At 35.2% G+C, this 12302-nt stretch overlaps 2 protein-coding genes across 2 annotated transcripts in view; one reads left to right on the top strand and one right to left on the bottom strand.

Moving 5' to 3' along the window:
• Positions 1-380, bottom strand: part of LOC134242742 (FIGNL1-interacting regulator of recombination and mitosis-like) — a 36743-nt gene extending 36363 nt beyond the window's left edge. Inside the window, exon 1 of the mRNA XM_062724863.1 lies at positions 263-380. The gene's annotated coding sequence lies outside the window, so the exon portion shown is untranslated. The remainder of the gene's footprint in view (positions 1-262) is intronic.
• On the top strand, positions 353-12230 carry LOC134242744 (DNA (cytosine-5)-methyltransferase PliMCI-like; the record flags this gene model as incomplete). The annotated part of the gene is made up of 14 exons (XM_062724865.1): positions 353-404; positions 570-675; positions 749-797; positions 990-1097; positions 1620-2021; positions 2110-2137; positions 2264-2345; positions 2457-2567; positions 8642-8783; positions 8973-9082; positions 9186-9304; positions 10109-10201; positions 11785-11936; positions 12153-12230. Coding segments are annotated over exons 2-14 (1521 nt in total), but the record flags the coding sequence as incomplete, so codon positions are not given.
• Between the last annotated feature and the right edge of the window lie 72 nt (positions 12231-12302).

Below are 12302 nucleotides of genomic sequence, written 5' to 3'. Positions count from 1 at the left end.
CTTTTTTCTTTGTACACGTTTCATAATATAAATTGTACTTCCTATTTGCATGAATATGAATTCCTGTGTATCTGCCATCATTGTCCAAAAACTTAAGCAATACGATATCTTTTAGTTTTAGTAAGACCATGAAGAAAATAAGATCGGGCTCGATATTGAACGCTTGCTGACCACATAATTTTTTAATTAAATAAAAGAGATCTAAATAAAGTTTCCAAGAAAAGATTAAATATTTTTTCAACCTTTAAACCTTATTTCTTACCTATATGCTTTTCACTCATTTAAGACATCTTATGATCTTTACATGACTTTTGCTGTTCGTTAAACTTGGCGCTCAGACATTCCCTCTGCTTGTTTACGTCCCTAACTTCCGGTAAAATCCATTTTGAGAAGGGTCCAATTAGGTTAAAATTTCATCACTAAATGACTGTAACTCAGTTTAAAAAATGAATATTATTTTCTATCCTGTACGGAAATTGAACGTTTAGTCGAGCATTTTGTTTTAATCTCAGCAATAGGTAATGTGCCTAATTATCTTCACTCAATAAAATCTAACACCCCTCTTACAGGTTAGTCCAAATTTTAGCGGGAACATCTCATTGTCGGAGGTCTTGTAGCAAGAAAGACGATGCCTGGGAAAACGATACCCCCGATCACGACAGAAATCGTGGAAAAGTAAGACACTGTCAGATTTGCGCTTTATTTTACATTATAGGCATTTGTCATTGCAATTATATATTTTTTCCAGGTTGAAAGAGCTGGAGGAAGAATTCCAAGATGGTGATCTTACAGAAAAGGTAAACAAACAGAATATATTTTCATTAAATGTGATTCATCATCTTGGAAACTTAAAAGGATTCTTTGGATGAAGTTTAATGACAACTTTATAAAAAGTATTATTAAATTTGCTTAAAGACGTAGACTGCATGCACATTTTAATAAAATGGGATATTAAGTCACATACTGACAACTTACCTCTGATATTTCAGGGATATTGGAAAAAGAAATGCAAGTTATTTGATGGCTATCTGCCTGAGGATGTCAGCAAAATTATTACAGGACTGGAAAAAGGACTGAAAGAGAACATCATTACAGAGGTCAGAGAGCAAGTTGACAATTAACCAATTTGTCACAAAAAAGGAATGACACCTCATCTGAGTTCCCGAGAAAGGGAGAGCATGAAGTATAATTGTTAGAGAAAACCTTAGAAAAAAAATATGCAGGGGTTCACTGTTCAAAAGAATTTTTTTTTTTGCAGAATTTCTTAGAAAGGGCTGGGGTAACTGATGAACTGGTTGGTTTAGGTAAATAGAATAGTATGAGAAAACATCTTGGGGGAGCTTAGCAGGGTGTCTGAACTGCAGGTCACTTTACTTCATAGAGGACTTGGAGAGAAAGGACAGGAATACTATTTGTAATCATTCTGTAGAACCATGTTAATTTTTCTGAATCAAAAAATTTATTGTCGTATCTCTGCTTAGGAGTTTGAGTAAGTGTGTGGTTGAATAAGACATTCTTCATCTGGAAGAAATTACCAAGTCCTCTTTGTCTTATTTTGTCAATGACTAGATTTCCTACTTCTTAGTCTATATTATTTTAATTATTTTTTACCACTGCAGAAGGGATTTTTCAAGAATCTCAAGAAGGTGTTTGATAAAGTGTACGACAGTGAGAATGGGGTGATGATAGAGACGGGAGGATCCAGCAAGAAAACGGGGAACGGCCTGATGGACTGTGAGAATGGAGACCACAGGAATGGGGATCAAAATAAACAGGGGAGCGGGGATCAAAGTAAACAGCAGAACGGGGATCAAAGTAAACAGCAGAACGGGGATCAAAGTAACCAGGGGAACGGGGACAAAGCTTCAGAGGAAGACTCAGAGACCAAGCTGGAGTCCAAACCTGATACTAAGCCTGGAACTAATAGCAAGCCTGCAGATGAGCCCAAAACAGAAACCAAAAATGGAGACTCATCAAAAGAAGAAGATTCACAGGCTGAAGATGACAGTGAGAGAAATGAGGTGATTGTTTAAGTAGTGAAATATTTTACGATAATGTGAAATTGCTCCCATTATGAATTCATTCTCTTGTAATTTAATTGGTTTGCAGGAAGAGATGGAGGTTGAAGAGAGTAAAAGTAAGTCCTGTTTTAATTTTCACTTTGCTTTGTTTGATTTTTTTTCCTCTCTCTAGAAAAAAAATTATCCCTCCAGGAAAAAAAACTTTATTCATTGGTTAGTTACGAGTTAATTCCCTTTCCTAGGTACACCAGCCAAGTCAAAGAGAAACAAAAAGTCAAAGAAAACATCAAACCAGCCATCAATAACTGCCATGTTTTCTAGAACGTGAGGGTTTTATTTTAGTATTCTGCTTACTGGTGCTGATGTTTGAATCACAGAAGTGAACAGTGTAGAAGGAAATAGGAAATAATGACCAAAATTTTTATCTTGTTGAAGCCCCGGGAAGAGAAAGTCTATGGCTGATGATGAGAATGTTGCTGTCCCTGACCAGGAGAAGGAGGTGAAGAAAGCGAAGTTAGAGGATGGAGAAACCGTGGACCTGGAGGGGTGAGGCTGCTTTATCAGGGTGTAGTTGGTTTTAGACTCTATCTCTCATGCTTTGAATTTTTAGCTCTTCTGAGCCAAAGGCTCAAAGAGCTAATGCCATGGCCATTTGTGCGGTGTGCGTAAACTTTTTAGAATATGGGCCATAACTCAAGAACCCCTTGGCCAATCAGTACCAAATTTGTTACAGGGTATCCTTGGCCCAAGGGCTACCATTTATACTAAAATAAGGGTTGGGACCCTTAAACAAGGGGAGATAATCAGGGAAAACAAAACCAAAAGTACTGGTTGCTAAAAAATCTTCTTCTCCATAACCACCAGGCAGATTTTCACCAACTTACATACAAGGATCAGGATATGTCGAAGATTAAAATTTGCACGGGGAATTACCCTGGGGCAAAGGGCGTGGTCTCAAGGTCACTTCAAAGTTGACCTAAATTTACAACAGGGTTTGACACTAACGCTAGCCCGCTGGCCCGAGACAACTGAATATTGAGGTTGGGCTACTAAATGTGTCTTTATACTTGCCCTGCAGGGCTTCAGTAAATTTTACATATTACTCAATAGGAACAAGAAAAACAATTATAATTTACACACACTATATCTGATAATTGCTAACTTTATTATGCCCGCCTTCGAAGAAGGGAGGGCATATTGCTTTGCTGCTGTCTGTCGGTCCATTTAGTTTCCGTTCATTTTCTTCACAACCGTTGCATGTACTTAAATGAAATTTGGTATACAGGTTTATCAGGTGAATATCTAAGTCAAGTTCTGTTTTGGGTATGATCGCACCATTTTTGACAGAGTTATGCCCCTTGGACTTAGAATAATTCTACTTATTTGCCGTTTCCGTTCATTTTCTTCACAACCGTTGCACATATTCAAATGAAATTTGGTATACAGGTTTATCAGGTGAATATCTAAGTCAAGGTTTGTTTTGGGTATGATCGCACCATTTTTGACAGAGTTATGCCCCTTGGACTTAGAAAAATTCTACTTATTTGCCGTTTCCGTTCATTTTCTTTGCAGAGGTTGCACATATTGAAATGAAATTTAGTATACAGGTTTTTCAGCTGAATATCTAGGTCAAGTTCTGTTTTGGGTAGGATCGCAACTTTTTAGACAGAGTTATGCCCTTTTGGACTTAGAAAAAAATCCAATTTGTGGGGAGGGGGCATAAGCGTTTTACAAACATCTGTTGTTTTCAAACATGTTTATCATCATAATTATTATTTTTGTAAGTCAAAATGTAAAATTTAAAGTCAATCCGAAATAACAGGGATCGAAATTAACTTTTTTATCCACAGGCTAATTTTAGCCTGTACATATAAAATCTACAGGCTAAAATGAAGATCCACTAGCTAAAATTAAAAGAAGGATTAAATGTCTTTTTCATGCTCATTCAAATCAATAATAATACAGGGCCTTCTCTAGTGGGTCAGTACAGAATTAAGATCATCAATGTTTTTACATTAATAAAAAAGGTAATCTGGCCTTTAAAAAAATAACATTAAAATATATTTATTCCTTTTAACATTCCAAAAAAAAAAAAATCAATATGATCAAGGGTCGGTAGGTTTGGATTTTGTGCTACTGAATAATGGAGTCAAACATCCCGGACTTAATTAACCAGGTGTGATATTTACAGCGGGCACCTAACATGGCTTTCTAGCTGCAGAAAACGAACTTCAGAAAGTTATGGAAGAAATTATTTGATGTTATAAATAATGATTCCTCTTTTACCTAAGGTAAATTTTGACTAGGTTGACACATTTTATATGTCAAATAAAACTACAATGAAACATTTTTGTATAAATTGCATCAGCTGATTGAGATTTGGTAACACAATCAACCAAGGTTTACCGAATGCATTGTGACTCTGTTCAAATTTCAAAAAGCAAGACAAATTACCAGAAAAATACGGATACGAAAGTATTTGAGTCAAAAATCACCACTCGCTAAAAATTTCGAGTGTCTTCTATTTTTACTCGCTGTTTTAAAAATCAACTCGCATTTTGCGAGTATTTCTCGCTAATTTCGAACCCTGAATAACCTAAATGATTATAAATATGGAATTTTTCGAATAGAAAAAATGTCTTAGGTACAATCATAGAGTGACATATCATTTTTACCCAAAATACAGCCAGAATGCAGGATTTCACATCTCTATTTTCAAAATTCCCCGGGGGAGGCCCCTGTACCCCCACCAGCAGGAGGGGGAACCCCCCTCCCACACCTACCCAATCCCCCCTTCGCGACTTGTCCTGCTGGACAACTAATTCATGAACAGGGCTAGTAGAAATAAGAAATGGCTAGCCCTGCTGACAACTATGGTTGAAAAGTTAGAGTCGATCCCTGTGCAATTAATAAAAACGTGTATATTTTGCTTACTATAAGGACTAGGATCATCAATTCTTGTAAGTTGATGCATCTTACGACTTCACATCATGTTAACTCAAAAGTAGGTCAAGGTGACCTACTTTTTAAATTTTGCGGGCATTTGAAGGCATATTTTGGACACTTTAAGGCCTATGATCACCAAACTTTGTCAGTTGATGCATTTTGGGTCCTCAAACAATGTCAACTTAAAAGTAAGTCACCGTGACCTACTTTTTGAACTTTATGACTTATCCTTTTAAAAACATTAAATCCCATTATTTCAGACACTGGGAGGTTTAGAATCATCAAATCTTGTACTTTGATGCATCTTGGGACCTTAAAACATATTTATGAAAAAGTAGGTCACTGTGACCTAATTTTTGAAATTGCCGACATTTGTTTTCAAATTGTTTAAAACGCATATTTTGATTACCTTCAGACCTACGATCATCAAACTTGGTCAGTAGATGCATCTTGGGTCTTTGAAAAATGTCGACCAAAATGTAGGTCACAATGACCTACTTTCGACATTTTATGGCTATATTTAAGTATCTTAGGTATTTATTGGCTTAGAATTATCAAACTTTGTGAGTGGATACATATTTGGTTTTCGGAGAGTGACGAGGAAAAAGTAGGTCACGGTGACCTACTTTTGATATTTTATGGCTTTATTTAAGTATCTCCAGTACTTATTGGCTTAGAATCATCAAGCTTTGTGAGTTGATGCATCTTGGGTTTTCGGAGAGTGACGACCAAAAAGTAGGTCATGGTGACCTACTTTTGACATTTTGTGACTATAATTAAGTATCTCTGGTACTTATTGACCTAAAATCATCAAACTTTGTCAGTTGATGCATCTTGGGTTTTCAGAGATTGTCGACCAAAAAGTAGGTCACAGTGACCTACTTTTGACATTTTATGGCTATATTTAAGTATCTCAGGCACTTATTGGCTAAGAATCATCAAACTTTGTCAGTTGAGGCATCTTGGGTTTTCGGAGTGTGTCGACCAAATAATAGGTCACAGCGACCTTTTGAATATCTCAGGTACGTATAAGCTTAGAATCATCAAACTTTGTCAGTTTAGGCACCTTGGATTTTCAGAGAACGTCGACCAAAAAGTAGGTCACAGTGACCTACTTTTGACATTTGATGGCTATATTTAAGTATCTCAGGCACTTATTGGCTAAGAATCATCAAACTTTGTCAGTTGAGGCATCTTGGGTTTTCGGAGTGTGTCGACCAAATAATAGGTCACAGCGACCTTTTGAATATCTCAGGTACGTATAAGCTTAGAATCATCAAACTTTGTCAGTTTAGGCACCTTGGGTTTTCGGAGAACGTCGACCAAAAAGTAGGTCACAGTGACCTACTTTTGACATTTGATGGCTATATTTAAGTATCTCAGGCACTTATTGGCTAAGAATCATCAAACTTTGTCAGTTGAGGCATCTTGGGTTTTCGGAGTGTGTCGACCAAATAATAGGTCACAGCGACCTTTTGAATATCTCAGGTACGTATAAGCTTAGAATCATCAAACTTTGTCAGTTTAGGCACCTTGGGTTTTCGGAGAACGTCGACCAAAAAGTAGGTCACAGTGACCTACTTTTGACATTTTATGGCTATATTTAATTATATATATTATATATTATATATATCTTGTACTTATTGGCTCATAATTATCAAACTTTGTCAGTTGAGGCATCTTAGGGTTTCATTGAATGTCCAACAAGAAGTAGGTGACGGTGACCTAATTTTGAATATCTCAGGTACTTATTGGCTTAGAATCATCAAATTTTGTCAATTTAGGCATTATGGGTTTTTGAATAACGTCGACCAAAAAGTAGGTCACCTTGACCTACTTTTGACATTTGATGGCTAGATTTAATTATCTCTGGTACTAATTGACTTAGAATCATCAAACTTTGTCAGATGATGCATCTTGGGTTTTCAGAAAATTTTGACCAAAAAGTAGGTCATGGTGACTTACTTTTGAATATCTCAGGTACTTATTTAATTAGAATCATCAGTCTTTGTCAATTAATGTATCTTGAGTCCTCAGAAAATTTCAATCAAAAGGTAGGACACTGTGACCTACTTATGGTATTTTTAGACGGGGTCACGTGACCCCGTCTATTAGTTTACTGTCAGAGCCCTCAAAGAGGAAGCCGTGGTGATAACATATGAATTAAAGGTACTTGGACACAGATTTGAAGTTATTATTTTCTCTATAATATTACGACTTATATATTTTAATAGCATTTCACACAAAAATTAATTAAAAATCTTATTTCGTTTCAAAGATATTGAAATTTCAAATTTTTCAGCGGGTTTGATTGACATATCCTTGCACTCTCACAAATTTAATTTTATTCTTAATCCTTAGGAAAAGTGGCAATCTCGTTTTGTATAAATGAAAAATATTAATACTATAATCCAGAAAATTCAGAGTAGACACGTTCGAAAGCAAAACAAACACACAATATATTGTCAGTCCGTGCAGTTGTGCTAAGCAGACTGTGACGATTGAACGCACCCGGTGATTTCTAAATATAAACAATAACAGAACTCGAGCCCTGTTTACAAAAACTGTGTACATAACACGAGTGTGCACGATTTGCTGAACTCTGTACGCATCTCTTAGTTCGGAATGACGATACTTGTGAAGGTGTTTTGCTTTCTAATATTTCTACTCTGAATAAAATTATTTTTCTTGATAAAAGTTTTAATATTTCTCATTAAAACACATCAAAATTGCCACTTTTCCTAAGGATTAAGAAAAAAGTTAAAATTTGTGAAAGTGCAAGGATGTGTCAATCAAACCCGCCAAAAAATTTTAAGTTTTAATAACTTTTAAATGAAATAAGATTTTTAATTAATTTTTGTGTGAAATGCTATTAAAATATATAATTCGTGATATTATACAGAAAAAATGAGAAAATATTAACTTCAAATCTGTGTCCAAGTACCTTTAAATCTACGCTTTATGAAAGAGTGCAGAAATTGTTTTGATCAAAATATAAACATTCTGTATCAAACTGAAGAAAGTGATATGAACTTTTTTATAAATGAAATTAATGAAGCATTTTGTACACGAAAACTCAAAATATTAATCATAAAACACACTAGTAAACAAAGTAGTACTTTCCGGCGTAGTATTACGACTGCGTACGCATCATCCATTGTTTACTTCCGGAGAAATATTAATTCGGACCAGGTGAAATTCAGACAATTCAAAAAGGTTTCTAGAATTAGCAATTTTTGAAGTTTCTACTTCAAATTAAATGAAAAACGCGAATTTAAATTATTCACAGCTTTGTTTTTAGTTTGTTAATTAAATAAAATTATCGAAAATCGTTACAAAAATCACATTTGTGAAATCTAGCATGAAAATTATTTTGACCCCGTCTTTCAGTACTGTCTCAGTACTTTGATATAATTATATTATAATATCTTCAGTCTTAACTGGCTGAATATTATCAAACTTTGTAAGTTGATGCATTTTGGGTCTTATGATTCTAATAGAGTTGGAGGCTTCTAATAGAAGTGATAGATTGTACAATTTATCAGAAGAGCGATTCAAGGCCCTAGGGCCTCTTGTTAAGAAATATTGCAGTGCTTTTATAATTGTGAATATCTTAAAAAAAACCTTAATATTTTTCGTACAGAAAATTATTTTGAATTAAAATATATCTTAAGAGATGAAAAGAATGTAGAAGAAAAGACCAGACCTAAAGCTCCCCCTGCCAAACCTAAAGCACCACCTGCCAAGTGTCGGGAATGTAAACAATTACTGGACGACCCGGATCTGAGGATGTTTCCAGGAGACCCCGATACAGCAGTACGTCCTTAGTACATTTATTAAGGGTTAAAAATTGACAAACATAAAAAAATAGAAAAATCAAATCAGCACTCGAAATCAAGAAAGTTTTAGAGAACAGTGCTGGTTTCCCAAAGACGAATGCAAGAAACAGAATTAGATTAACAAAAATTCATATTTGTAAGAATTTTCATGTACGATTTTATTAAGGTAGAAGAATTTATAGCCCTGACTGATCCAAAGCTTTCTGTGTTTACTGGGGAAGAGGAAGAAATTCACAGCTACGATCAGAGACCTCAACATAAAATCACAAACTTCAGGTAAAACTGAAGACCAGTCTGTTGTCTGATGATAAAAAAAGATCGAAAATCTCAGATAATGCAGACTTGTTTCAAAGATTTTGAAATTATTTTGTCCTTTCAGTGTATATGATAAGAATACCCACCTTTGTCCATTTGACACGGGGCTAATAGAGAAGAACATATACCTTTACTTCAGTGGAGTTGTTAAACCCATCTATGATGAAAACTCCAGTCCAGAGGGTAACTATCACATTATATTAAACGTTTTACTGAATAAGCAGAATTTATAGCAAGGATTCAATTTTGGCATTTGCTTCTCGCTAAAATATGTTTATTGATTTTTAAGGATGTACTGCTAAATTTGTGTACCATTAAATACCGTATAGTAGGTTATTTTAGCGGGGTGCTAATTTTGGCGTTTGGATGATAATCTGCGAAAATATTTAAGGAATGAAGCTTATTTCAACTTATGTTACTCGATATAATATAACTTGGGGCAGTTTACGCTTTATAAACTGCGAAGCGGTTTATAAGAAAGCGTAAACTGCCCCAAGTTTTGTTATATCGGATAACATAAGTTGAAATTAGCTTCATTCCTTATAATTTAATTTCAGGGTAGACAATTAGACAATATTTCCTCCGGAAAAGGGCTTCAAATTGAGCATTATTTTAAAATTAACGTCCAGCGGAGTAATACGTTTTTGATGTAACTCATTGTGACGTAGGCAAGTTATGTTATACAAAATGGATAAAACCGTTTAACCAATCAAATGACGTGTTACAACTAAAATTAAATTATTCATAGCTAAAATAGTAAGTACTCTTTTAAGTGTCCATCTGGAAAGAGCTGAAACCCAGTGTCCGTTAAAATAAATTACGCTGAAATTATTGGCTTACCTTTGAGCAGACAAAACGCTAAATTTTACATCCGCCAAGAAAACCTGCTATACGGTACTCCACTTGTTTGGTATAATCCTCTATTTAGCATATTTTTCCTTGATTATGTCTCTTGTGAAATTAAGTACATCTATATTGATATTTAAGGGGGCATACCAGCTTGTAAGTTGGGTCCAATCAATGAATGGTGGACTGCAGGATTTGATGGAGGGGAAAATGCTCTCATTGGATTTAGTACAGGTAATCATCTATAAAGAAGTACACAGGACAGGTAAGTGGTACCTGGTATTGTGGAAAGGGTAGAGTACTTCAGGGTCATAGCATAGTTAAAGGTTTACATAACAGGTAAAGGGTAAAACTGTACAGGTAATAAAATGTTAGAGTACTACAGGGTCATAGCATAGTTAAAGGTTTACATAACAGGTAAAGGGTAAAACTGTACAGGTAATAAAATGTTAGAGTACTACAGGGTCATAGCATAGTTAAAGCAGAGCTGCCAACCCTTACGATTTTGGCGTAAGTCTTACGAAATTAGCATCCAAAATACGCCTTACGATTTCTCTCTATATTCTTCCGATTTCAGTTTTTCTCCATCAAAGTTTATAATACCGGGATTTTCATAACTGGTCGTCTGCAGTTTCTACTATTATAATTAAATATTTATAATCCTTACATTGGTTGCTTTTATCGTCGTTTCGATTTTAGATGGCCGATCGCATTCATGTCAATGTTTTTAAGTAAACAAAATGGAAACGTGCCTCAAATTCCTCCGATTGCATGTCCATTTACAAAACATCTTCAGCGGCAGGGGGCTGGGGCGGTCCCCGGACCATGCCTTACTATTTTTCATTTCAGAATGTTGGCAGCTCTGGTTAAAGGTTTAAATAATAGGTAAAGGGCAAAACTGTATAGGTAATAAAATGTTAGAGTACTACAGGGTCATAGCATAGTTAAAGGTTTACATAACAGGTAAAGGGTAAAACTGTATAGGTAATAAAATGTTAGAGTACTACAGGGTCATAGCATAGTTAAAGGTTTAAATAATAGGTAAAGGGTAAAACTGTATAGGTAATAAAATGTTAGAGTACTACAGGGTCATAGCATAGTTAAAGGTTTACATAACAGGTAAAGGGTAAAACTGTATAGGTAATAAAATGTATAGGTAATAAAATATTAGAGTACTACAGGGTCATAGCATAGTTAAAGGTTTACATAACAGGTAAAGGGTAAAACTGTATAGGTAATAAAATGTTAGAGTACTACAGGGTCATAGCATAGTTAAAGGTTTAAATAACAGGTAAAGGGTAAAACTGTATAGGTAATAAAATGTTAGCCATGTGTAATTTGATTCGATATCCCACTTTTCCGTAGATTGTGGATGATGACCTTAAGTTATACCTCTGGCATCAGCATCCCTGTTAAAAATTTAGGAGCAATTTCATTCCCAAATAAAGTATAAACTCTAACTTGACTTAGTTTACATAGATTGTGGATTATTAGATGTGCACTTCATGACTTACTTTGAATGGATATAACCTACATTTCCTGGATTAGGGACCAGGTTTAAGATTTTGAGTGAGTTCATTCCAAAGTAACTTGAGATCCTATAGTGGCTTATCTTGCCTGGTTGAGACAATAGGATATGCACTATGTATTCTGACAATCCCTATAGATTAAGATTTCTGTATATTAAGGCTATATGAAGAACAATCTATCATTCCATGTTTATTAAGATTTCTACTTATTTAGGCTCTGTGGAGTGCATTCTGGATTTCCCTAGAAGAAATCATTGAAACTACAGATTAAGATTTTTCTATTTTTAGGCTATGCGGAGTACATCTTGATGTCCCCCAGTGAGGCTTATCAACCTTATATGGACACGATGAGGGAGAAGATTCACATGAGTAAAGTGGTCATTGAATTTCTACAGAACAACCAAGAGGCTACATACGAGGATCTCCTCAACAAAATACAGGTACTGTATGATGCCTCTCACAAGGTCATGCATTAAAATAATATGTGTGGTAGTTTTCTATGGCAGAGGCATTCAGTGTTTGTCAAATCCTTCTATGTCCTGCCATTTGTTCATCCATCACACTGTATTTAGCTCGCTTTCAAAAGATTTATTCAAGTCATGAAGAGCCTTGGAGACTTTTTCCTGGATTACCAATGTTTATGTTTTTCTTCCTAGACCACAGTGCCCCCTACTGGACTGTCCAGTCTCACTGAAGACTCATTATTAAGACATGCCCAGTTTGTACTGGATCAGGTAAGCACCATTCTGTCTTGCTTATGTATAAAGATACAAAGCTTTGTTGATGAGATTCCACTGCTGTTGACT

Source organism: Saccostrea cucullata, unplaced genomic scaffold (genome assembly GCF_032062105.1).
Source record: "Saccostrea cucullata isolate Sc308-1 unplaced genomic scaffold, CSIRO_AGI_Scuc_v1 ctg2834, whole genome shotgun sequence".
NCBI classification, from domain to species: Eukaryota; Metazoa; Mollusca; class Bivalvia; order Ostreida; family Ostreidae; genus Saccostrea; species Saccostrea cuccullata.
Note: the sequence above shows the minus strand (reverse complement) of the source record. Positions and strands in the feature narration are given on the sequence as shown.